At 35.1% G+C, this 27,803-nt stretch overlaps 1 protein-coding gene across 6 annotated transcripts in view; it reads right to left on the bottom strand.

Annotated features, from left to right (window-relative positions):
* The window catches only part of CNKSR2 (connector enhancer of kinase suppressor of Ras 2), a 288,141-nt gene that overhangs the window by 195,704 nt on the left and 64,634 nt on the right, over positions 1 to 27,803 (bottom strand). For all 6 annotated transcript variants that reach the window (XM_028522246.2, XM_028522249.2, XM_028522244.2 and 3 more), the window contains exons 3-4: positions 23,702 to 23,904; positions 9,638 to 9,725 (exon numbers count right to left, since the gene is read on the bottom strand). In XM_028522246.2, coding sequence (XP_028378047.1) covers positions 9,638 to 9,725; positions 23,702 to 23,904 — 291 coding nt within the window. The remainder of the gene's footprint in view (positions 1 to 9,637; positions 9,726 to 23,701; positions 23,905 to 27,803) is intronic.

The following is a 27,803-nucleotide window of genomic DNA, read 5'->3' as shown; positions in this document are numbered from 1 at the left end:
ACAAATGGTCAAAGTAGGGGGAAGGTACAAACAGTTGTTTGTGTAAAAGTTTCATGAATAAGGTAGCATTTCCTAGAGGCCTTAAACATGGGGCATAATTTAAACAGGTTAAAAGGATAAAAAGATATATGGGGCATGTTCCCAAGGAGACCTCACAACATAAAAAGATGAAAATTAAAAATCTATTTTATGGACAATAAGCCACTGACATGAACTAGAGTACAACTGAGATACCTGAGAGCACTTAAAAATAAAGCTGAAATTATGTTAGGACTATATTTTTGAGCCCTTTGACTTTCAAAGGGAGAAGTTTGCAATCAAATAGGAAATTAGTGGAAGATTGCTGAAAGTGACAAAATTGGAGTGGGGCTTTGAAATGACTAGTCTGAAAGTGATAAGATTCTATACTTATAAGTAGATTAAATCAGGATGCCACAAATATATTATTTTTAAAGATTTTACTTATTTATTTTTAGAGAGAGGTGAAGGGAAGGAGAAAGAGGGAGAGAGAAACATGGATTAGTTGCCTCTTGCACGTCCCCAATCAGGGACCTGGCTCACAACCCAGGCATATGCCCTGACCCAGAATCAAACCGGCAACCTTTCAGTTTGCAGTACAATACCCATCCCACTGAGCCACAGCAATCTGGACAAAGATATTCTTTACTAAGAGAAACTTCATCTAATATATCCTTTAAGGATAACAAAAGACCTAAAGTAGATGAATTAAGGATGACAAAAAAGACCTAAAGTAGATGAATTAAGATATCAAGTCAGGCAGAATTTGGGATGGGTTAAGCAAAGCAAGGCAAGAACCAAGCACACCCATGCATGGAGGTTTTTGTTCAAAGCATCTTAAAGGTGACATGTGAAATAGGTCACGTTATGGGAAAATGAGAATGAAGTAGAAGAAACTGCAATAAATATTATGAGCTACTAAATTAAAAAAAAAAAACAGAAATAGGTAGTGTTAGAGCAAAATGCCCTAAGAAGGGTAAAATATCCTCTTAAAAATAGAGTATACACTGGGTGGAGGATATTGGAGTATTTCAATTATTTGGAGTAATTTCATGCTTGGTCAAGACAGAATGTACTTAAAAGTTCAACCTGTAAAAAGCAACTCTTTCTATTTTATCTAATGTTTCCTGATCTGTAAATAGAGAAACTTAAACTCGTCTTTTTTTTTTACTTATTTTATTTTAATTGTTGTTCAAGTACAGTTTTCTATCTTTCACTCCCATCCCAGCCCAACCCCCCAGTGCTCCCCACCTCCCTCCCACTTCCATCCCCACCCCTAGTTTTCGTCCACGTGTCCTTTATACTTGTTCCTGTAAACCCTTCCCCTTTTCCCCTGAAATTCCTTCCCCTGTCCCCTTTGGTCATTGTCAGCCTGTTCTCTATTTCAGTGTCTTTGGTTATATTTTGCTTGCTTGTTTGTTTTGTTGTTTAGGTTCCTGTTAAAGGTGAGATCATATGGTATTTGCTGCACAATGAAATTCTATGTAGCAGAAGGAAAGGAGCTCCTACCCTTTGCAACAGCATGGATGGAACTGAGAAACTTAAACTCATTATGTCTTGAAGTAAGATTCCTAAAGAGAATGTTGAGTCAAATAATGTAGCTGTTAAAAGGTACTGTTGAGAGCACACACAAAACTATGGAGCAACATCAGAATGGCATGTGTTTTCTATGAAGTACTTGTCAATAGGTGTTCATACATTCTGGAAACAGAAACTGAATCACTTGTTACTTATATGTTAGGTTTTTAAAACAGTGGAATGGGTGTTTTAGTCATATCTGATACAAATGGCACTTCTACCACTATACATTTCGCCAGAGGAAATCTTAATTCACTGAAAATGGATTTGGCTATTCTTCTCAATACTACGTCTGAATACACATCTGTACTTCTCAATACAACATCTGAAGGTGAGAGTGACAAAAGTTTGTTCAGGAACTCTTGAGTTCTAAACATGGTAAAGTCAATTTCTCTCTTTTTAAAAATGTTTTTATTGAATTTATTGGGATGACATTGGTTAACTCTGTTTCTGATCACACTCAATACATAAAAGGTAAAAGAAAAGTAACTTTTTCCCAAAATAACTTTGTTTAACCCATCTTGATACAGGAAAATATTAGGTATGTATGAATTAAGTGAAAATGAATACAACTGAGTACTCTCCTTCAAGATCTTCAAGAAATGTTATCATAGTTGCCATTTAGAATTGCAGTCTTGGTTTATAAAGTAACCAAGAGTTGGCCAATTATTCAAAAGTAACCTTAAACTGGCCATCCAGATCCAGATGTTTGGAAGAGACACAAGAAAAAACACCTGCTTTCTGTCATAATTATTCTTGGAAATGAAGTTATTTTTTAAGTTTAACATGAGATGGATTGCATTCTCATGGAACTGACAATAAGTATGTGCTCCTCAGATATGAAAAGTTGAGAAAATAAAGAACATAAAATACACTGAAGCATTTGAATCTATATTAATAAACTTTTGTACTTGTTTGAGAAAATACAGGCAATACAAGGAGCTCTTAATTATCACTGGTGATAAAAGATAGTGAGTAGAAGGATAAATTAAATCACTAATTCCCCAATAATCTTTGTATTATCACATTTCATCCTCTGCCTTTGCTGTTTCTGTATCATTGGATAAGTTAACAAATAATGGCACCCTGACAGCAGCAGCAAGAGACTGACATCAGTCTGACACAGAGTGGTGGCTGCAGGTCTCAAATCTCTCAGATGTGTTTTTTGTTATTAGATTTAAATGAATGTTTGTAGGACAGTACTAGCCAATTAACCTCTGTACAATTTCTCCATATATTTATGCCAGGCTTGGTACATTTTTATATTAGTTGTTCCACTCTTGAAGGCATTTGATTTGGGGATCCCTGACTTAAAAAATATTCAAAGGAAAAAAAAATCAGGTAATGTAAGAGGTTCATGTAAGTGTTTAAGGTTGCTGTGTACATTTGTTTGTATGTTTACTTATATAAGTGAAATTAATAACTATACTAATAAGGAAATAACAGTGTCTCAGAGGAAAAGTCTCAGATCGTTATCCAAATAGGGTAATTCAGAGGGAGATCCAAGATGGCTACAGAGTAGATAGAAGCTCCGTCCACTTGCTCCCAGACCTGGACTAGTCTTGCAGCTAAACCACAGAACAAACTCGAAAATCCAGCGGAGAGCAAGTGAGAGTGCATGTGCATGAATGGTTATGTGGATGAGAGTGTGGAGTGTGTGAATGAGCAAGAGCCTGCCCACCTGCAGGGCACCTGGTAGTGGGCAGCCTGGGGTCTCCGAGCGGAGCAACTGCTGCCACTGCTGTCCATCCTGGCACTTTTGGCTGTGCGGGTTCAGAGTGGCTGAGCATTGGCTCAGGAACTTTGAGCTCCAGGGGTGGAGAGATGGCTGGGGAGGTGCTGACTCCAGGAACAGCACTGCAGGAGCAGGTCCACCCAAGGCTGAAAATCTCTGGAGGGAGACCGGACAGCAGCCCTCCACTGCCCCATGTTATGGTATCACTGCAGGACTCTTCCCAATGCCATCCATTGAAAGATCCAGAGAGAAAACTATATCTAAAACTGTCAGAGACTCTGACAGCTGGTGGCCAACCCTCACTGAGAGAGACTCTGATTTTGGGGAGGAGGAGTGCATGGAGATCAGGCCCCACAGGGCTTGATGCTATAGCATGGGGGCCACACAGAAACTTTAAAAAGAGGAGCTGAGGCCAGACTCGAGACTTGGCAGGGACTCAGTGCTCGTGTGCACATGTGCATGTGTGCATGTGCACAGTGGCTCTGCTAACAAAGAACTCAGAGGAATAAAGTCATGCTGAAGACACTGTGGAGCTCACCCCAGCATGACTGGCAAGCAGAGGACTCTTCAGAGCGGACAAATCAGGCCTGAGGCTTCTGCAAGAGAGCAGCAGGCTGGGGACTGGATGGCCAGGAGCTAAATGCTTGAGATTTGCTGCAGTTAGTCAGATGCCCTCAAACACAGGTGAGCCCAACCCCCACCTGCAGGCTGCAGGATTATAGGCTCTGCAGGTCAGTAAGGCCAGGCTCAGTAACCTCCTGCCGGGTATATTTCCACAGGGAAAAGGAGAAAAAGCTCTGAAAGGGCCCTTTATTAGACACTATGAGCTACACTGTTCCTTGGGCCCTGATCCACTAAACCCAGCAGAGCAAAGAGGTTAGAGACAGGTGCAACAAGGGGGGTTCAGGGCCCTGCTCAGCCTCAGCATCTAGATAGAGTTGCTGTCAGCACCAAGGAGGAAAGAGCGGCCCCTATTACACAGATTGGCCCCTCACAGCAAATGGACAGCTAATTCACCAGAAACCATACTTTATTGGAAAGAATCTGGGACAGACCAAGATGTGTGGTGAGGGGTCATGAAAACACTCCCACCATCTTCCCTGAAGACTGATTACTGCCCCTCTGGGGGTGACACAGGGTTTCCACCCTCCTGATCACACCAGAGGCCTGCTCTGGAGGCAGGTGAAGAAGGCACTGGCAATCCTCTCAGGTCATTAAATGAACCACTCCTGGGCCCTGGGCTGATGGAAAGCTGGCGGGGCAGAGGAGGGGATCCATCCAAATCTGAAGGATACAGCCACAGACTGTAGATTGCTTATAGTCTCGAACAGGCTGCCTAGGGCTAGGCTAGGACACCATCTGACATTACCAGGGGTGGATCCAGAAAGAGAAGAGAATAGTAAGCACTAGACTCTACCGAGATGAATTCTATCATGGCCTTCTCTGTGATTTGGACTATTTGCTCTCCCGCATAGCTTTTTTACATTCATTTCTTTTCCTTCAAGTCTGTGCCTATTCTGTCACTAGTTTTTGTATTTCAGTTTATTTCAAATCTCACATTTTGCTCTTCCCTTATCTTACTCCATTCTATCTTCTTCCTTCCTCTGCATATTTTTGTGTTAAATTTCATTTTTCTCTTGCTACAACTGGTTTCTATTCCACATTCTTACTAATCCCCCGCCAGCCTCTCAAAATCATTTTTCTTGTCATTAGTCTTCTCACAGTCTTTGTCCTGTTCTTAAAATACCCTGTTCTCTGTGCACCTTTATCATCTTTGCTCATTGGTTTTGGATATGGTTGTTGTTGCATTTCTTCAATTTTATTCATAGATCTTCACTGTTTTTGTATTTCAAATTTTACTGTTCCCCTTTCCTACTCCATTTTGCTTTACTCATGCCCTGTTTTTTGTTCTAAATTTCCCACATCTTAGCCTGCTTTTCATTCCTCACTCTTAGTATTCTTTCTCCCTCTATCCTCTCAAAATCACTTTTCTTTCCTCTAGGCATTTCTTAAGCTTTTCTTTCTTTCTTGTCTCCCTTTTATTCCCATCCCACCTTTATCAATTTTTGATCATTTGTTGTTGATATTGTGTGGTGGATCTTTTCCTCCAATTTGGTTCATATTTTTCTTACTATATATTTTTAAATTTTTGTTTAAACCTAATACTATACACTTCCCTTCACCTACTCTATCATGCCTTCTCCCCTCCCTTTTTTTATTTATGACCTAATTTTGTTTTCTTTCTTTCTTTGCCTTGTTTCTATTCTCTACTCTTATTATTTCTCCTCCCTCTACCCTGTCAAAATAATTTTTCTTTTAGCTAGTCATCTCATGTTCTATTTTCCTTTCTTATAATAGTCTTAATCTCTTTATACCTTTATTAATATTTGCTCATTTGCTGTTTATAATGTGGTGGCAGGTGGGGGTTATTTTTGCAGGTGTGGGTTTATTTTCCTGGGTTGTTGGGTTTGTTCTGGCAGCACCTTTACAACAGCATACAAGGTGTGGTGGGTGAAGTGATTCTCAATCAGCCAGCCAGAGGGAAGGACCCACCAAAGAATGACCCAACAGCAGCCAAAACCCAATTACAACCAGAGAGTCCACATAAACAGCATAAAGGGCATCCCATGAGCATCCATCTCAGATCAAGGAGACTGTACCACTCTGTCCCACAGGTCTCCTACCACAGAAGGTCACACCAAGAAGACAGAGAGTCAAAGCAGATCAATCTAATATGCAGAAACAAACAAGAAGAGTCATGTAAAAAGGGGAGAAAAAGAAACAACCCATAATCAAAAGGAAAGGAGGTATCCCCAAAAAGAGTGCTAAATGAAATTGAGGCAAGCAAACTATCACACATTGAGTTCAAAATAATGGTTATAAGGATGCTCAAGGAGCTCAGTGAGAACTACAAGGAACTACTTGGAAGCTTCAAGGAACTTACTGTGAACTACATGACATGAAAAAGGACATAGAAACTATCAATAAGAGCCAGGAGGAGATGAAGAATACAATATCTAAAATGAAGACACATTAGAAGGAGTTAAAAGCAGGCTAGATGAAGCAGAGGATCAAATCAGCGAATTGGAAGGCAGAAAAAAGTTTCTAGACAGAACAAAAAAGTGAAAAATGACTCAAAAGAATGAAGAGGGTTTAGGGAGCTGCAGGACAACATGAAACACAATAATACTTTTATCACAGGGATAGCAGAAGAAAAGGAGCATGGGATAGAAAGCCTGTTTGAAAAAGACAGAAAACTTCCCTAACTTGATGAGATAAAAAGTCATGCAGGTCCAGGAATCACAGAGGGTTCCAATCAAGAAGAACCCAAAGAGGCCCACTCCAGGACATATTATAATTAAAATGGCAAAATTCAAAGACAAAGACAGGATCTTAAAGGCAGCAAGGGAGAAAGAACTGGTAGCATACAAGGGGGCTCCTATAAGCTATCAGTTGATTACTCAACAGAAACACTACAAGCTAGAAGGGAATGGCAAGAAGTATTCCAAGTAATGAAAAGCAAAGGCCTGCAACCAAGACTAGTCTACCCAGCAAAGCTCTCATTTAAAATTGAAGGCAAAGTAAGGAACTTTCCAGACAAAAGAAGGTTTAAAGTATACACTTCCACCAAATCAGCAGTGAAAGAGATTCTAAAGGGACTGCTTTAAGATGATGAAGTAAAAGAGTGAGAGAGAGAGAGGAACCCAGGAACAAAGGAGAAACATGGCAATAGTAAGTACCTATCAATAATAACCTCATACTCAACATAATACTCAATGGGCAAAAACTAAAAGTTTTTCCCTTAAGATCTGAAACAAGACAAGGGTGTCTGCTTTTACCACTTTTATTCAACATAGTACTAGAAGTTCTAGGTACAGCAATCAGACAAGAAGAAGACATAAAAGGCATTCAAATAGAAAAGAAGGAAGTAAAATTCTCATTATTTGCAGATGACATCATAGTGTACACAGAAAACCCTATAAGCTCCACCAAAAAACTATTTGATGTAATAAGTGAATTTGGCAAAATAGCTGGATACAAAGTCAATATGCAGAAATTGAAGGCATTTTTGTATACCAACAATGAAATATCAGAAACAGAAACTAGGAAAAATCCCATTTACTCTAACAACAAGAAAAATAAAGTACCTAATAACAAACTTAACCAAGGAGGTAAAAGACCTGTACATGGAAAACTACAGAACACTGATTAAAGAAATTAAGCAAGATACAAATAAATGGGACTATATACTGTTTCATGGGTTTGAAGAATTAACATAATCATAATGTTCATATTACCTAAAGCAATCTATAGATTCAGTGCAATTCTTATTAAAATACCATTGGAATATTTCACACATCTACAACAAATATTTCAAACACTCACATGGAACCAAAAATGACCCTGAATAGCCTCATTGATCAGGAGAAAGAAGGACAAAGTTGGAGGGATCATAATACCTGATATCAAACTATATTACAAGGCCACTATAATCAAAGCAGTCTGGTACCAGTGTAAGAAGAGACATATAGATCAATGGAACAGAATAGAAAGCCCAGACATAAACTCAAGTCTCTATGGTCCATTAATATTTGACAGAGGGGGCAGGAGCATAAAATGGAGTAAAAATAGCCTGTTCAAAAAAATGGTGTTGGGAGATCTGGACAGGTGTAATAATAAAAAAAAAAAAGAAACTAGACCACCAACTTACACCACACACCAGAATAAACTCAAGATGGAGAAAAGACATAAATAGAAGCCGTGACACCATAAAAGTCACAGAGGAAAATACAGGCAGTAAAATTTCAGATATCCTACACAGCAATATTTTCACTGACATATCTCCTAGGCCAAGGGATAAGAGGAAAAAATAAATAAATAGGACTACATCAAATTAAAAAGCTTCCACATGGGCTAAGAAAACATCATCACAATGAAAAGGGATCCAACTATATGGGAAAACATACTAGCCTACGATATCTTGGTCAAAGGTTTGATCTCCCAAATATATAATGAATTCATACAACTCTGCACCAGAAGACAAACAATCCAATTAAAAAATAGGGAAAGGACCTGAATAGACACTTCTCCAAGGAGGGCATACAGAGGGTCCACAGACATATGAAAATATACTCAACATCACGAGCCATCAAAGAGATGCAAATTAAAACCACAATGAGATGTTACCTCACACCAGTCAGAATGGCCATGATAAACAAATCAACAAACAAGTGCTGATGTGGATGTTGTCAAAGGGAACCTGAGTGCACTGTATGTGGGAATGCAGACTGTTGCAGCCACTGTGGAAACCAGTATAGAATTTCCTCAACAAAATGAAAATGGAACTGTCTTTTGATCCAGTGATTCCAGTGCTGGGATTATACCCTAAGAATCCTGAAACACCAATTCAATAGAACCTAGGTACCCCTATATTCATAGCAGCGTTACTTACTGTTATTTAGTCAAGTGCCGGAAACAGCCTAAGTGCCCAACAGTAAATGAGTGGATCAAAAAACTGTTCACATTGTGTATATTTACACAATGGATTATGCAGCAAAAAGAAAGAAGGGACTCCTACCTTTTGCAATAGCATGGATGGATCTGCCAAATATTATGCTAAGAGAAATAAGCTAGGCAGTGAAAGATAAATAACATATGATATCACTACAAGAGGAACACAATGAACAAAAGAAACAAATGAGCAAAATGGAACCAGAGTCATGGAAACATGGAACAGACTGACAGTGACCAGGAGGGAGTGGGGAGAGGAATAATGGCAGAAAGAAGGGGAAGGGATTAGTCAAGGAATATGTATGAATAACCAACCCATGGACATGGACAATAGGGTGGGGACTGACTGTGGGAGCAGGGGGTGGCTGGAGCAGTGGAGAACAATGGGGAGAAAATTGGGACAATTGTAATAGAATGACAATAAAATACTAAAAAAAATAAAGTTACCTTGAATTTTGAAAAAAAAAAAAACAAATGAGGCAATTTAATTTTATGAAAGGCATTATAGTTAACCCCATGGAAAGTGTGAAGCTAATGGTCTTATGATCTTATAATGATGCTTCTGGAAGCACAGTTTAATTTTACATCTTCCAGTAAATACAATCTTTGTTTATTGGTCTATATGAATAATTTCCCAATGAATTATTACATATTTGGTTTCTTTAGAACCACTTGTCTTTTACTGAGAAACTCCCAAACCAGTATCTTCAAACTCTTGGTAAATAGGAATACTTATCACTGATTGAATATGAAAGAGCTAATAAATTAACAGAAGGAAAGTTTGTCTGCTAATACCTGTTGCACGATTGTTGTCAATTCCAAGCAGAGCTGTATGACATTATTCCTTGTAACTGAATAGTCTGTGACAGCAGCAAATGGTGACCTAGAAAGCAAAAACAAAAACTGTGATTAATAGAAACATTTTTTGATATGTTCTAAAAAGTAAAACAGCCTAAAATAAGATTTTTAATAATATGAAATAAATTTTTATAGTGATAAAAATATTTAGGACATAGTTAAAAAAATTGAGGGAGATTCTTGGAAGAAAATTATATTCAAGAAATATAATGTTTGTTTTTCCATCAAATTTCTCTCTTTTTTTAGTTCTTAATATTTAGAAGTTATTTGGTACTTCTTACAAAATCTCTTTACTACATCTAAAACAAATCAACCAAAAAAGGAGTATATCAGGCAAAAATAGCATTTTAATTTACTTTCAAATGAAGTGAAGATTTTGAGTACGGTATCTTTTTGAAACATTCACAATTAAGGGCTAGTCATGATAACTAACACCTACCAAGGACTTACTATGTGTCAGTTACTTTCCTAAATGCTTTACATGTACTAAATAATTTTCACAAGAACTCTTGTAAGATAGGCACTATTATTATTCCCATTTTATAGATGAGAAACCTGAGGTAGAAAGAAGGTTAAGTGACAAATAATATGTGCTGAAGCTAGTATTCATACCCTGGAATCCTGACTCCAGAGATCACCACACATGTAGTTAAACACTAAGCTACTGCCTCAATGAACTCACATAGATTTTATCTTGTACTAAACCAATTGTATGTCACTTCACACTTTTTTAAGAACAAGTTGATGTATAAATAATAAATGTATGCTGGTGTAAGGCTATATTTTCAAGACTGTTATAAACAGCAGCAGTGTTTCCTAGCAAGTGTTTTACACCAAATGAATTCACAGTGGCTTTACCTTTACTCCTTATACTTTCTTGTGTCTGTGAATGCCAATCAGATTTCTGTGAGGCCAAAACTTACAGGATTTGAGAGGCCCAGTTTACAGAAAACAAACAAAATCACAAATATAAAAGAAGTTACGGAGGTGAAATGTTAGTCAAATTACTGGAATCTTAATCTATTAATCTTACTTTAGGCAATTTACTAGAAATGCTTATAATAGAATTGTTTTGTGGTTACAAATTGATTTTTTAAAGGATTTTATTTATTTTTAGAGAGAGGGGAAGGGAGGGAGAAAGAGAGGGAGAGAAGCATCAATTGGTTGCCTCCCACACTTCCCCAACTGAGGACCTGGCATACAACCCAGGCATGTGCCCTGACCTGGAATTGAACTGGTGACCTTTTGCTTTTGTGGGATGGCACCCAACCAAGTGAGCCACACCAGTCAGGGCACAAACTGAATATAACTCTCTTCTAGAAAACTCTACAACTCAAGCACCTCCCACTGTTACAAATGTCCATAGAAGAGAGAGGTCCTTTATTGGTTATATACTTTTAAAACAAATTTTTTCATTTATATTTTTAAAAATTTTGGTCATTCTAATATCTATGAAGTGGCATATCACCGCAGATTTAATTTTAATCTCCCCAGTAGTTATATATATTTTCCATATAGATGTTATATATTATCTATATCTAATAGTTGTCAATATTCCTCTAACAAATTTCTAATCAGTAATGATGCTGAACATCTTTATTTGAATATCTGCTATTCATAGTAAAATATCTGCTTAAGCCCTATGCCCATTTTCTATTTGGATTCTTGGTAATTTTACTATTGAGTTTAGGGAGTTCTAAATATATTTATGCAAGTCCTTCATGAAATAAGTGATCAATAGTATTCCTTCTCAGCCAGTGACTTGGCTTTTCATCCTTTCAAACAGGATCTTTAGGCAATCAAAGGTTTTTAATGAATTTATCCATAATTTCTTTTCTGGTGTTATATATAAGAAATCCTCACCTTAATGTAAGTCAATTTTTCTTTTAAAATTGTATAATTGTATTTTCTACATTTGGATATATGAATCATTTTAGTGATCTTTTATATAAGATGTGAGGTTTGGGTCAAGGTTTACTTTTTTCCTAAGCCTATCCAAGTGTTCCACCAGCATTTGTTGAAAGACTATGCATTCCCCACTGAATTGCTTTTGCTCCTTTGTCAAAAATCAGCTAACCATACTTATAAAGGTATAGTTCTGAATTTTCTATGTGTCTATCCTGCTACCAGTACCACAGTTTTGATTACTGAAGTTATATAATACTTAAAATCAGGTAAATTAATTTCTTTTCCTAACTATCCTAGTTCTTTTGCTTTTTAGTATAAATTTTAGAATCATATTGTATATAGCTATAAAAAATCCTGCTGGGATTTTTACGTGAATTTCTTTAAACCTATAGGGAAATTTGAGGAGAACTGACATCTTTACTAAGTTGAGTCTTCTAATACATGAATACAGTATGTCTCTCCATTTATTTAGGTCTTGTTTGATTTCATATATAAGTGTTTTACAGTTTTCATGTACAGATCCTGTAGAAATTTTGCTAAATTTATATGTAGGCATCTCATTATTTTTGGAGTAACTATAAATTGTACTATGCTTTTAATTTTTGTGTCCAATTTTTTCATTGCTAGAATATAGGAATATCATTAATTTTTGTGTATAGACTTTGTATCCTACAATTTTGCAAAATTTCCTTACTAGTTCTAAAAGATGTTTTATGTATACGTAGAATTTTCTCTTTTTTTGGTGATTCAGTTTTAATTTATTTTCATGATGTTTTCTTTGTGATCCAGATATATTAAAATGCCAACAAAATTAACTTTCCACGATATATATATATCAGGGACTGACACTAAAAAGTTTTTCAGACTGCAAATGAGTTATACAAGTGAAATATCAAATGGAGATCCAGTTATTAAAATGAAAGCACTCAACATATTAAAAGTTCACAATTATTTGTTTAGAGTTCATAAAATAGCTTGATTTAAAGAACTATTGCAGAGATTTGAATAGATTAATTTATAAAAATTAAAGAGCTTGAAACAAATATTAAAAAGAAATGTATGCCTTTATTAGAATGGTGTTAGCCTTTAAATAAATGAATTCTGGTAATCAAATTACTCATTTTTTAAATAAGAAATGACACTACAGAACTGCAATACAGGTCCAACAGTCTTATCTTTACTTTTCCTTTAAAGCAACAAACAGAGTGCGAGTAATCATAAAGCACTACTAGGTATCAGTTCATCCAAGATACTAGCTTCTTAGTCCCCAAAGCACTTGCAAAGAAAACCATTAGGGCAGCACAGGGGGATGGAAGTAATAACTGTAATCCCATGAACATGTGTGTATGTCAATATCTTAGAATTTCCCACACACAGACACACATTACCTGCAAATGGGGAAAGATTTATTTTTTTCTTTCCAATCTCTATGCTTTTTATTTCCTTTTCTTGCCTACTACACTGAATATTACTTCCTACACATTATTACACAGTAAGGGTGAGAGTACACAGCCTAACCTTTTCCCCAATCTTGGGAGGAAAATATTCAACCTTCCACAGTGAAGTATAGTGTTAGCCGTTGCTTTTTATACATGTTTTTTATCAGTTGAGGTATTACCACTCTATTCCTATGTTGCTGAGAATTTCTCTAACTGGGTATAGGATTCCACCAATTTTTTTTTTTACAATAGTGAAAGGATCATATGATATTTGTTCACAAGCCCATTGATGTGGTGGAATATACTGATTTATTTCCAAGCGTAGAAGCAGCCTTGCATACCTGGAATAAATCCCACTTAGTCTTTGTGAAAAATTCTATTTATATGCATTTGAATATGATTTTCCAATATTTTGTCAAAGATTTTAACATGTAAGTTCATTAGAAGTAGACTTTCAGCCAAGATGGATCCATTGGTAGACATGCTTCACCTCCTCACACAACCATAAGAAGGAAAATTACTTCTTTTTATGGCAAAGTAGTATTCTATTGTGTAAATGTCCTATAGTTGTTTTACCTACTCATCTACCGATGGACACTGGGGCTGCTTCCCTATCTTGGCAATTGTAAATAATGCTGCAATGACCAGATTTCTGCTCCTTTAGCATTATTATTTTCTTCCTTCTACTTGCTTTGGGCTTATTTTGCTATTATTTTCTATTTTCCTAAATTTTATTTTATTGTAAGAATACTTAACATGAGATTTACCCTCTTAACAAAGTTTTAAGTGTACAAGACAGTTCTGTTTACTATAGGTACACTCTGCAACAGATCTCCAGAACACATTCATCTTGCTTAATTGAAACTTTATGCCAGTTGATCAGCAAATATTTTCTATTTTCTTGAGATGGAAGGTTAAATAATTAATTTGAGACTTTTTTCTGATATAAGTATTTTGTGCTATAAATTTCCCTTTAAGCACTGTTTTAGTTGTGTGGCACAAAAATTATTTGCTTTATTTTCATTCTGTTTAATGTATTTATTTTTATTTTCTTTGAGGCTCCCTCTTTTATCCATGGATTAAGAAGTATGTTATTTGATTTCTAGTTTTATTCCATTACTGTTAAAGGAGACGTTCTGATTTCAATTCTTTTAAATATATTGAAGTTTGTTTTATGATGCAGGCCTATCTTGGTGAATGTTCTATAGGCACTTGAAAAGAATTTGTATTCTGCTGTTGTTGGATCAAATGCTCTAAAAATGTCAATTATAACATGTTGTTTGATGGTGTTGTTCATCAGTTCTAATTCTTACTGATTTTTTGTCTAGTAGTTTTATCATTTTTTGAGATAGTGGAGATGAAGTAGCTAACTATGATTGTAAATTTGTCTCTTCTAGTTTAGTCAGTTGTTGTTTCATGTACTTGGAAGTTCTTTTGCTTGGTATATACAACTTATCAGCAATATTTGTTCTTTTTTGAGTTGTCATATAACTATCTATTACATTTTGGTGCTTTCTGTTTTAATTTAAATGTAATATTCACATAATACACATTAACCCTCAGCTTCTCATATCTGTTTGTTGGAAGTATTTTTCCTAGTTTGTCATCAGTCTTATACTTTGTCATGTTTTTCAATTTTATGTAGTCAATGTCAAGCACTATATTTATTTTATTTTAATCTTAATAAGTTGCATCTAGAAGTCATTTTTTATGTATATTTTCTACTATTTTTTCTTATGAATTTATGTTTTCCACTTAAGTAAATGATACAGCTAAAATGATTTTAGTGAGCAGGCAGTGTTCTATCATTATTTATTTTCCAAAAGCTTAACTAAGTGCTACAGTATCACTTATTGAATTACCCTTTCTTTTTCCAGTGATTTTAACATTGTTTTCTAAATGACTCCATATATCACAGTCTACTATAAACAGTCTAATAATCTGTTTATTTCTATTTCAACACTCAGTATATTTTAATATGTATATATTATTCTTATTTTTATATATTACTAAGACAGAAGACATTATGAATTCAAATAAAGTTAATAATAAAAATATATGCAATTAATCTATGATGTTAGTTTAAAAAATTAACCCATTTAATTTTAAATAGGACCAGTTAAAAAAATCCCTGTTAATGGAAGTAAAGAACAAACTGATAGTAACCAGAGGGGGAAGGAGGATAATGGGGGAAAAAAGGGGATGGGTCAAGTCAAGCAACACGTATAAAGGACACATGGACAAAGACGATGGTGGGGGGCAGGGATGATTGAATGTGGGAGGTGGGGATATAGGACAGGGGAGAGTAATGGAAAAAAATGGGGACAACTGTGATTGAATAACATTTAAAAAATCTATCTTGATGGAAGATTTCTAAACCTGAATTGTAGAGATAGTTGCATACCTCTATCTAAATTTACTAAAACTCATTAAACTATATACTTAAAATGAGTACATTTTACAGAATGCAAACCAGGCCCCTATGAAACTGTTTTTTTTTAATGATATAAAATATAAGCACTTCTAAGAAAAATCATTAATTAGAAATATTACCTGAAGACGACTTTTTGCTGTATTGAAGCATAAAAAATTCAATTTAATTAAGAATTCAAAAATGTTTCTGGTGTTCATAGAGGGTTTGTGTGTCTAGGTTTGAAATGGTAAAAGTCTGTTAATAAAATCTAAAAAATTCATTCAAGAATGATGAAATGAAATACAGCATGAATTTTTCCATGAATACTTAAAAGATTCTCATTTGTTCTTCAAAATATACCAAAAGAAAAATACACTGATGATTGACTACCTATAGCAAACTGAATTCTAAAGCATGTTTATCCACTTTCCTGACCATTCATATTTCAAGTAGAACAAGCTTCTTACTCAAGATTAAATGTCAAGGAGACTGGGAAAAATTAAAACATGTACTAAGGAAAACACTGATTTTATCGTGTAGTAAATTTCCCTAAAGTTTTCATTTTAAAGACAAATCATACACAACCATGCAAAAACCAGTCTTAGCCAACAGATATTATTGTGTAGTGTGGCAATTTTGGCTATATTTGTACATTAAAAAAGCTGACAGTGTTCCAGTCTCTGTGAATTACCAAAGATGATCACTCAGTCATGACTTCATGATCATCTGTGAAATAAAGAAATAAATCTTTATAGAAGAACTGAACATAATCAGCTCAAAAACAAAGCAAAATAAAGTGAGGAATTTATTCTTAACTGTAAGAAAAACTCAAGCTGGAGCTCAAGCTACTTACAAAAAGAATACAGTGACTTTAAGTAAAGAAAATTAAATTCCATTAGTAGATGAGTGGATAAAACAACTATGGGACATTTACATAGTGGAATACTACTTGGCTGTAAAAAAGAAGAGGATTTTACCATTTGTGACAGTATGCATGGACCTGGAGAACATTATGCTAAGTGAAATAAGGCGGTCAGAGACAGACAAATACCATATGATTTCACTTACATATGTAAAATCTAATGAACAAACTGAACTAATAAGTGAACTAGAGACAGACTCATAGAGAGCAGGATGACAGCCAAGAGTGGGAAGGGTAGGGGTGTGATCAAGGAAAAATGACTCGTGGACATGGATAACAGTGTGGTGATTGTGGGGTTGGGGGAGGGTAAGAATAATATAAGAAATGGAGAAGCCAGAGATATTATAGTGTATGACCCATGGACAGGAACTAAGGGGGGGAATGCTGTAGGGGGTACCGGGTAGAGCAGGATAAAAGGGATAAAAAAGAATGGGACAACTATAATAGCATAATCAATAAAATATACTTAAAAAAGATAAAATCCTTGACTCATCAATAAAAGGCTGTTACAGAAACTATCCTACTTAGTTCTTAAAAGTTAAGCAATTTTCTTAAATCACATGGATAATACAATGCTTGATACCTCTTTCTAGTGTAAAGGTTTATGGTCCTATAAGAAATTATTCTTTTTATGCTTTCAAAGAAAAGCATTACATTTACAAAAAGATCACTGATGGTTAAGAAATACTAAACAAATTAGAAGCTAATAAGGAAAGATGAAATGTTAAGAAATTAAGAAAATTGGAAAGGCCTTACTGTTTCTCATCGCTGCTGAACCTGAAGGGCAGTTTGTAACAATAGATGCCCAGTAAGAGCAGTGAGCATATGAGAAGAAATAAGACCCAACAACAATGAGCTGAAGTATCTAAGAAGAGATTAGTTCAATTATTGTCTTAGACAAGGCAAAAAAGACTTCACGAAAATCTTATTTTTTCTCCTTAAAGGAAATTTTTTTTTTCTCTAGCACCTGTTAAAGAAGAAACAACAGACCAGAAATGGAGTCACTTGAGCTAAGTCCCATATCAACAAAACAACAAATGGTGGTTTCAGCCTCTCCCAGGAGTGGCATTTTAAACCAATCACCTGAAATTTTTCTGATCAGCACTAGTGAGGTAATCTGTCAGATAAGACCCCTGAAGTCCCTGACCCCTATGAAAAAGTGACCGTTTCTGAAATAATCCTTTTGTTTGTAATTTCCTCCCCAACTTCTGCTTATAGGGGTCTTTCATTTTGTACAGTTCCTCTGAACTTGCTGCTTGCTCAATGGGATGCTGCCCAATTCATAAACTGTTCAATGAAAACAATTACATCTTCAAATTTCTTTAGTTGAATTTTTTAACCTACCCTGACTTTTATGGCTTAAACACTTTAAAGGTTTTCAGTAATATAAAAATACATCTCATTAATCCCTTCAAAATAGAATGGTCTTGAAAGGTATTTCAGGAACAATCAGAATTAGGAGTTTATGCTAAAAATAAGGGGAAAGAGTAAACTCTCACTATAAATAGCAAAATAAACTGCTATAAATAATACTTTTGAACATCCTTAATGATGTTACTGCACAACATTATATATAAAGTGATCTGTAAACTTCCAAGTATAGACTGATTTGGCAAAGACATATAACACTGCAAGAAAGATAAGGTGTGAAAAACAGCAGAATGCAGGTTAAAAATAGACAAGTAAACCATGCATTGGAAATAAACAGTAGACCGACCAACTGTGATTCATCTCTGAGGCTTTTCCTCTGGGCAAGTCTGCTGTTTCACTCAAGTCAATATTTTAAATTGGAGGAGAAAAGGAAATTTGTTGGACTTAGATTTTATTTTTGTTAAGAAATGTAAGAAACTGGTGTTTGAAAATAAATCTTATTTGATGGAAGCTCCATGGACATTGGAGTTTTATGAATTATAAACATTTTCCCCTAGCATCCTACCTTTTAAGCCTTAAACATTCAAGTCTTCCAATGATATTAAAAGATATTTCATTGATGTCTTCAAAGTAGAATAAGAAATAAACTTTCTCTTTTTTTAGATTTTATCTATTTATTTTTAGAGAGAGGGGAAGTGAAGGAGAAAGAGAGGGAGAGAAACATCAATGTGTGGTTGCCTCCCGAGCATCGCCCACTGGGGACGTGGCCCGCAACCCAGGCATGTACCCTGACTGGGAATCGAAGCAGCAACCCTTTGGTTCACAAGCCTGTGCTCAGTCCACTGAGCTACATCAGCCAGGGCAAGAAATAAACTTTCAATAAATAAAAATTCTACATAGCAATTTGAATTATGACGGATAAAAACAGAAAAATGGTACTCTGTAGAATTTGAAGAGAAATACCAAAATGCAAATAAATGCTTATATATGCTTCATTCCTAAGGATCATTTCCTTAAAATCTCTAAGAATTAGTCAGCATTCAATAGAAGATATAGCATGAAAGAGGAACATGGTAAAGGAAAAATAAGGACTTTCATATCAGACAAAAATAGATTCAAATTATAATTTTCATACAAGATGAATGGCTTTAGGCAAGTTACTTAAGATTTTATATCTAAAATGGGGGTAATGAAACCTGCTTTGTGAGATTTCAATGAGTTGACATATGTAAAGTATCCAGTTCAGTATCCACAGTTAAAGATTTTTGCTTATTTTCTTTCCCTCTCTCCCCTTTTAAGTGACATAAAATAAAAATTGCAATAAAACCCTATCATACTGGTGTCCATACAAGTTCTCTCCAAAATGTAATAAACTTTTAATGCCAAAAATTTATCACTTTAAAAAATTAAGCCAGTTGTATCAAAATAACCATATTTAACTGACAGAATTATACCATATTATATAGCAAAAGAATAAACTAAGGTTATAGTCAATACTTGATTGCAGTGGTCATTTTAAACACTCCATATTAAAGCAAATCTATACTGACAAATCAAAATATTAAGAACTTTTGGTGAAGAGCATGGCTATGGAACTTTAAGTACTTAAGTTCTAAGTTCTTCAAAAGCAAACAAATATAAAAAATAGACAAAACATATTCTTAACCTTATATGAAGAGAGCATAAATATAGATTAATTCTGTTTTAGAACTTAAAATAAAACATGTCCTGGCTGGTGTGGCTCAGTGCACTGAGCATTGGCTTGTGAACCAAAGGGTCGCTGATTTGATTCCCAGTCAGGGCACATGTCTGGGTTGCAGGCCAGGTCCCCATTATGGGGTACATGAGAGGCAACCACACATTGATGTTTCTTTCCCTCTCTTTCTCCCTCCCTCCCCCTCTGTCTAAAATAAATAAATACAATCTTAAAAAAAAAGAAAAAAATTAACTAAATTCATCTAGAGAAGAGTAAGGAACTTAAATAATGATTCTACAAGTTGTTAACTAGTTAGTTTTATTAGTGTTTATCCTTTGAGTTTACATAAAGGGAATTAAATTGTATATATGCCTTTTATATAGCTGTTGTGAACAAAGTCAATGAATTATAGAATATTAGTGCTTAGAAGAGGACTTCAAATTCTGTAGATCTTATATCCTTAATCTAAAACAATAAAAATAAAAACAGAGGTTAAGTTCAAGGTTATACAGGGCTTGATGCAGAGATGAAAATCAACTCCCTGCTCTTTATATTACTGAAATACATCCCTGCAGGATGTATTTCAGCAGGGATTCACAGTAATGGTCATGGGGAACACTGCTTTTTTGGCTTTTCTAACATTGATGAATGTGTTTTGTTTACTGTGTAGTTTGTAGAACACAATGAAACAGGATGACATGTGGAATGTTGTCTTGTTCATTTGCTGCTACCTAAAAACATTTTTTTCCATTGAAAGGATTACAAATGTAAGTTAAATACAAACATACTAACAATTGCTAATGAAAGTCTGAGCTATGTGTCAGGAAAACAAACAGCCTAAACATCTCACCTGGCAGTTATAGATAAAATCGCATTACATTTAAATTGATCTTGAGACCCTCTGAAATGTACATTGGCAAAAGAGCAGTTAAGATAATTATACAACTCATGGCAAGAGGAGGAAACCAAGTCAAGCTCCCAAATATAGAAGTAGCACTTATCATTTGCCTTTGATCTGTTCTATGACCTCTACAACATTAAGAATCTGAGAAGGGGAAGTTAATATGATTCAAAAATCTCCTGAATAACAAGCATTTCACAGAAAAATTTCTTCCGAGGAGTTTTCACATACCTTTAACTTACAACCAATTCATACATTCTAGAATTCATGTCTAAGTAAAAACACTAAATTGATGCTGCTAAAGTCCCACACTTTCAGTTCTTATCCTAATTAATCTGAAAGCAGCATTTAACCCTACTGACCACTTCCTTTTCCCCCTAAAACTCTTTGCTCACATCTTAAATGTCCCTTTACACACATACACACATAGGAATTATGTGAGGTGATGAATGTTTTAACTAACCTTATTGTGGTAATCATTTTGCAAATCAAATGTGTATCAAACTATTACATTGAACACCTTAAACTTACACAATGTTATCTGTGAATTTTATCTAAATAAAATTGAAAAACTAAATAAACATTGAACTCTTAATAAAAGACAATAAATGAACAAAGAAACAAACAAAAACCTCTTTACTGCCTTTGCTTCCTTGAAAACGCTCTCAACTGATTCTCTCCTATGTTGGGAACCGCCCTGACTGGTATCAGAAGCTGAAACCCCCGCCTAGGCTAAGGCTAAGGGAACGCCCTTGGAACCGGAAGCCAGCAAGGAGACAAAAGCTTATCTCCCTGGCAGGAATGCTGCTTCTGCTGCTTTATTCATAACTGAACCCCAAAAAGCTTGGTTGGTTAGCCAAAGACGGGTAAGATTCCCCACGGGGGGAATGACCTAAGCCAGGCACGATCACTTTGGGAGGCCCCCCAAAAGAAGGACTTGGGGGACTGCAGCAAAAGGGGGTGATGGACCCTCACTCCTCGGCTTTGACATAGCCTGAGTTCTCATCGTCTGGGAGAAAATCTCCTTATTGCCTTAGTTCCCTTGCTCCACCTAAGCCTGAAACAATGACAGGGTGGTACAGCTCTGTGCTGAAAAGGGCAGGTTCCCCGGGTGATCAGGCCTAAGAAAGAACATGTAAATTACTGTGAAACCTTCTTTGTTTAGAATGCTCTCAGTTGAATGAGAGGGGTCCAAGGAGGAAGTTTGTTCCTCAAAGTCTTACAGCTCTTTGACCCCGACTCAATAGACCCGCAGAGTTCCTTGTTTTCTATAGTTCCTTACTTCCCCCTGATAAGTACTGTACTTTACCTGAATTATTATGCAAAATGAGCCCAATAAAAGCAGGTATGGACTGTAAATCGGCGTGCTCCCCACTAGGGGGGGGTGGCCATTTCGTCCCTACTTCCCCACAGAAACTAGTTCGTCTCTGTGCATGTTTTTTTTTCTCGCGTGTTTTCGGCGAGCCATCCACAGTGTTCCGTGGTCACTGCTGGCCGGAGACCCACGCGCAACACTCCTACCTCTCTAGCTATGTCTTGTTATTTTTTTTCTGTACCTGAACTTCTAATCATCCCTCAGTTGTTGGTGTCCAGAGAGCTCATTCCTCACCTCAGCTCTCTTAATTCACTCAAAAATATTTATTGAGCACCCACTATAGGAACTCCTCTGAATAACTGAGCTATCACTGAACAAAGCAGATGAAAATCCCTAATGCGTTCAAGCATACAAAACATAAAGGATAGTCAGACAAAAACATTAAAAATAATACATAAGTAAGGTATGTAGTGTGTTAAAAGGATTTAAGTGTTGTGGAAAATAAATAATATAGAGTAAGAAGAATCTATAACTCTCCTTAAACCACCAAATTGATATAACTGTGACTTTAACGATTACCTATATTTTAACTATTCCCAAATGTCTATCAACGATATATCTATTATGAGCAGCAATACTCTAAAGACTTTCTCGCTTTAATATTCTCCAGCCATCACAATTTATAACGCCTGACACTCAACTCAATACTTGTCTTCCACCATAACCTGTTTCTCTTATCTTTTTTTTTAAGATTTTATTTATTTATTTTTAGAGAGGGAAGGGAGGGAGATAGAGAGAGAGAAACATCAATGTGCGGTTGCTGGGGGTTATGGCCTGCAACCCAGGCATATACCCTGGCTGGGAATCGAACCTGGGACACTTTGGTTCCCAGCCCGTGCTCAATCCACTGAGCTACGCCAGCCAGCTGTTTCTCTTATCTTGATAATGGCACTACCATCCACTGGTTCAGCCAAGTCAGATACCTTTTATTTAATATCTGCTTTTCACTTAGTCTCTAGATCTTACTTGTCAACAAGTCTTATTTATCTACATAAATATCTCCAATATTCTTCCATCCTCACTGCTACTTCTCTAATTAGTTAAAAATCTCAATAAATAGCAGTGGAGAGGATCAGTTCTGTAGTCAGATGTCTGGACTGAATCCTGGCTCTTCCACTTACTTGCCGTTTGGTTTTGAACTTAACCTCTGTAAGTGCTAGTTTTCCTACCCTTAAAAAAAAGACAACCCTTCTATGGTTATTTTATTGAGTGTGGCTAGAGGTATTAACATCAGAATCACCAACAGTAGCAGCAGCATGATTCGTTTATAAAATACTCTCTTAAGTGGTTTTCCTTTTTCTAGCCTTACTCTTCTCTAATCTTTCCCAGCACTATAGACCAAGTAATATTCAAAATTCACAGATCTGAACATGATGACCCTAAATAGTTCTCCATTGCCTTCAACATTAAGTCTAAATTCCTTAGCATGACAAAGAATTTTTTCTTTTTTCTCTATCTTCATCTTTCCTTTTAAAAACTTAAACTATTAAAAGCATCATTATTATACAAAAGTCAGCTTGGAGCTGAACTTTTCTGTGAAAGATCTTCTGAATATAAAGTTCAGCTTTCTTTTTTCAATTTATGAAAAGTCTCAGTTGAAGATTTTTAAGTTATCATAAGGTTGTCTTTTTCCCAACAAGTACATATTTCATTTTTATGGTCAAAATGTTAAGTGGCATCTGATTTAATGTTTCATTGTGATATGATATAACACAAAATAAGCATTTTGAGAACCTTTGCAGCAATAGAAGCCAAACAAATGATTTAAATTATTTCTTCAGGTTTTTGTCACATTTCATCTTCCTGTGAAACAAACATAAAATACCACTGACTGACTTCATGGATTGCTATGTGTGTTTGCATGTATTTTTGTGTGTCTCTACCTGTCCAATCCTTTTACAAGAGAACATGAAATAATGTTACATTCAAAGTGCTATCCAAGAAGAATTACTTATGAAACATTGGCAAGATTTTACCTGTCCAACCAGGCAAGAAGACTCTTAGCTGCTCCAATCAGATCCACAACTGAAGTCAGAAAATCATTTGGCAATTTTCGACTGGTTCTCCCATCATAATGGCCACTCCTTCTCCTCCCTGTTATAAAATTTTGTAGGTTTTTGGCAGATGCATTCAACTTGTGAGAAAGGGTTTTTAGATTTTCTGTTTCCAAGCCATAATTCTGAATTGTAAAAAAGAGAGAACAACATACTTAAAGTCAATATTTCATTCATTCATTAAAATATTTACTAAGTACTTTAGTATGTATAGGAAATGGAGCTAGTCTTAAAAGTCACAAATGAATTAAGGTGGGATTCCTGGTCTACCATAACCCACAGTCAAATGAGGATTTGGGGAATGTCGGATAAATTACAATATAATGTGTTAAGTACCAATATGAACATGGAAAGATGAGGGCATTATGTCTTGAAACTATATCACCCAAGACAGAAAGATTATAGGGATTCATAAGTGTTTTTAAGCCCAAACCTAAGTTCATTTACTTGTGAAATTCATTATTTTCAACACTTATTTTTAAGTATCTATTAGCATTTGCATAGTCATGACTGCAGGTACTAGGAAAAATTCTGCTTCTTCAAAGTGAACAAAGTAAACACAACCCAACAATAAAAAGAAGCAAGAGATAGACTGTAATAAACCTTTTTCCATGCCCTCTCTATAATGACTCACAGAGTTTCTTCTATAACATGGTACCAGGAAATACTCTGCTTCCACAGGCACACCAATATACTTTCTCCTTTTTATAATACAAATTATGAAATTAAACTTATTTTTATTTTATCATGGTTGCATTAGTTCACAGTCAAATGTGAAACACATCTAAGGTAACCACAGTGACTTTTTGGTATGTGTATTTGTTTTCTTTTTCCCTTGGTCTTGCTTTTAAATTTCTAATAATGTTTATTATTTTACCCAAAATATTTTGTCTACCAATTGTTTCAGAAAGGGGTTATAAGAATAAATGCAAATAAGCTTCTCTACCATATTCATTAGCAAAATATTTTAGGATTCCTTCAAGCAAACTTTAGGGAAAGATTTTGTAAGTTACAATTAAATTTTAAAACAGCTAATTATGAGTTGTAAAACACCTCTAAATAAAGGCTGATTAACCCGATCGAAGGATGACCTTGGTCAAACTATTTAGCAATATATACATTACTGTCCTGTATAAAATTAAAAGTATTATCACTTCACAGAAAATTATAAGACCCAAGGAATATTAAATAGCCTCTCAGGCCCAAAACAAATGCTAAGTTTGGTTTACTCTCCTTTTATAGTTGATGACAGTGAGGCACAGGAGGTTTTTTCATTTGCTTAAAAACCTCAGAGCTTAGAGCCCAGTTCAGAATGGGACAAGTCATCAGGCTGCCTGGTGACAACAAAGAAAGCAAAATGGAAGATAAAATACTGAGGGAGAGAAAAGGGAGGCAAATGACACATGAATTTAGCTATATTATTAAGTCAACAGCCACTTGGTATCTAGTTTACATATAATTTAGGTTAATGTTTTTCTATAGTAATTTAAGAAAAAAGAGCACTGGGAGGAGATAAAAGAAAGAACTAGAGAGGGTTTAGATGCCTAAATATTAAATACCCCATTATGTTAATTAAGTATGCTACCGCTAAAGATTTAATAGTGATAAAAGTCTAATTGTTCTTATTGAGAATTTTTATTTTTTATTAAAAGAACACTCTTTTTTGGAGCCATGGATTTGTTTTTTAAATTATACTATATTAAATTTTCACTGCTTAATTTAAATTGCAATATTCTTCCCTCAAGTTAAAACGTTAGGCTTACGCAAATAAAACAACATTCTACTCAAGTTCTATTGCATCTGAGCATGGATTATCTGTGAAACCTTTCAGAAATTTTATTTTCTGCAGTTTGTCACTATATTAAGAAGGAAATCCTTTTATAAATTTATAAAGATTCTAATGACTAGACAGAACAATTTGTAGTTATACCAAGTAGGTGTAAATATGACCTCTGTCCAGAAAAAGTCCAGCCATTGTTAATATAACGAGAATTGTTTGCCTGACATTGATATAACCTGGCAGCCAAGGAGAGTGGACTGGAATGTGCACGCATGAACAATGACAACTTCACTGTACTAGTCAGTGCGGGCGGTAGGCATCATTGAGTGAGCATGTGACTAGACAGAACAATTTGTAGTTTTATCAATGAAGTGTAGTATATCTGAAGTCCTTAAAAATATTTTCAGAGGTTTTTTCTTGTGTTAAAGCATTTTCCCTGAAGTATAACAGTGTTTGTACTTTTCATTTTTGTGTATTAATGAATTTAATGAGGAAATGTTTATTTATAATCAAATTATAATAATTTCTTAGAGAAGCTCAAATTATAATAGTTTATTAGAGAGGAATCTAATCAATCAACCAGGTAATGGTTTCACTTTGTAGCCACAGCCTCCATAAAAGATTAATTTTTTGATAGATTATATCTATCTATCTATGTAAGCATCTCAAATAGTTTATTAGAAAATATAAAATAATTTTAAAACAATAATATAAGTCTTCTTATAAATAAAAATCTGAAGGCAAAGTAGAAAATACTTTGAAGCCTTTTAAATTTAAAATAGTACTAAAATTATTTTTAATATAACTCAAGAATTAGGAAATAGAAAAATCTTCTGGACAAAACCTGGACGGGTACCTTGAGAAGGCCTCCAAACTTGGGAACCTACTGAAAAAAAAATATCCTATGTGGAGTAGAGGTAGAAAATGAAGAAGACAGGAATATGGAGGCAAGAAGAGACAGAAGATATATAGTAGAAAATGGAGAGGGAAATTCATAAAACTCACCCTAGTTAACAAATTTAAGTAAATTAATAATTCAAAAGCATTTTTTAAATTCAAGAACAGTTATAAAAGTAGGTTAGAAGCTAATCTGCATATAAAGGCTTTTCTGCGGTGCTATTTTAAGAAAAGAGATGAATTAAGTAATCTCTTGAGTTAATTTTATCATCACAATTCTCAATTGTAAGTAGCTCAAAATAAATTACTGTCAACACAAGTAGCTTCTTGTTATTTCTTTCATGAAAGGTGATGGTTTGTTGTGACTCACTAAGTCACCAGTAAATCACACTCCCTTGCCTACCATGTAAAGAAGCGTTAAGTAAATGAAGCAGCCCTTTGTTTTTGGCCAGAGGTATGTACTACCTGAACTCTGTAAAAATGTAGGTTTATTCATTACAGGCTGCCTTTTCCCTGGACATCCATGGGAAAACTAGGCATTACTGTTCTTACAGAAAGGACTACATCAAGAAAACGAAAGCTTGAACATACAATGTACTCAGCTATTTTCTTTGTGTTGTGTTATCTATTTGTTCAAATACTTGGCCAATAACATGTCTGCCAGGAATCAGTTTTAACTCTAGACTAATTCGACATAGCCTGTCTAATCTTAAGGAAATGGTGCTAAGTTCATACTGTTCTTCTCTTTCAGTTATATGCATGCAAAAACAAACAAAGGAAAGAAATAAAGGAACACACTTAATATTTTAGAAAACTGAGGTGGCTATATCTTCACTAGTGGCAAATTCTCATTAAACACATAACTAAAAACCTCAGTATTGGTACTACATATTTTACAGTGTCAATGCTATTTTATTAGAGCTCTTCATTTGAACGTAGCATATAGCAGGTGTTTAGGTTTTATAATACATTGCTTTATAAATGAGTAAGTTCTAAAAGGATTGCTCTAAGGAAGCTTTTTAAAGAAACAACTTGGATAAATGAACCAAGCAATTATGGTGCAAAGAAACACATCCTAGCAATTGCAGACATCAAAATTTTCCTGCAAAATGCCTATTATGTGAAAAGTACATGAAGAATGAAATGAAAACAGTTTTTATCTTGTCATAAATGATTCACTAGAGTTCCCAATAAAAAGTGTATTGTCAGAACAGAAATTAAGGGCTATACATTAAACTCTATATATTTTATTTATGCTTTACTCTTTCAGTTAGTATACTGTACTCACTTTTTAAGCATATTAAATGATAGCATAACAGCTTGCAAGAGTTACTACACCTCCAAATC

Source organism: Phyllostomus discolor, chromosome X (genome assembly GCF_004126475.2).
Source record: "Phyllostomus discolor isolate MPI-MPIP mPhyDis1 chromosome X, mPhyDis1.pri.v3, whole genome shotgun sequence".
Taxonomy (NCBI): Eukaryota; Metazoa; Chordata; class Mammalia; order Chiroptera; family Phyllostomidae; genus Phyllostomus; species Phyllostomus discolor.
The sequence above is the reverse complement of the archived record's forward strand: the minus strand, read 5'-3'. Positions and strand labels throughout refer to the sequence as shown.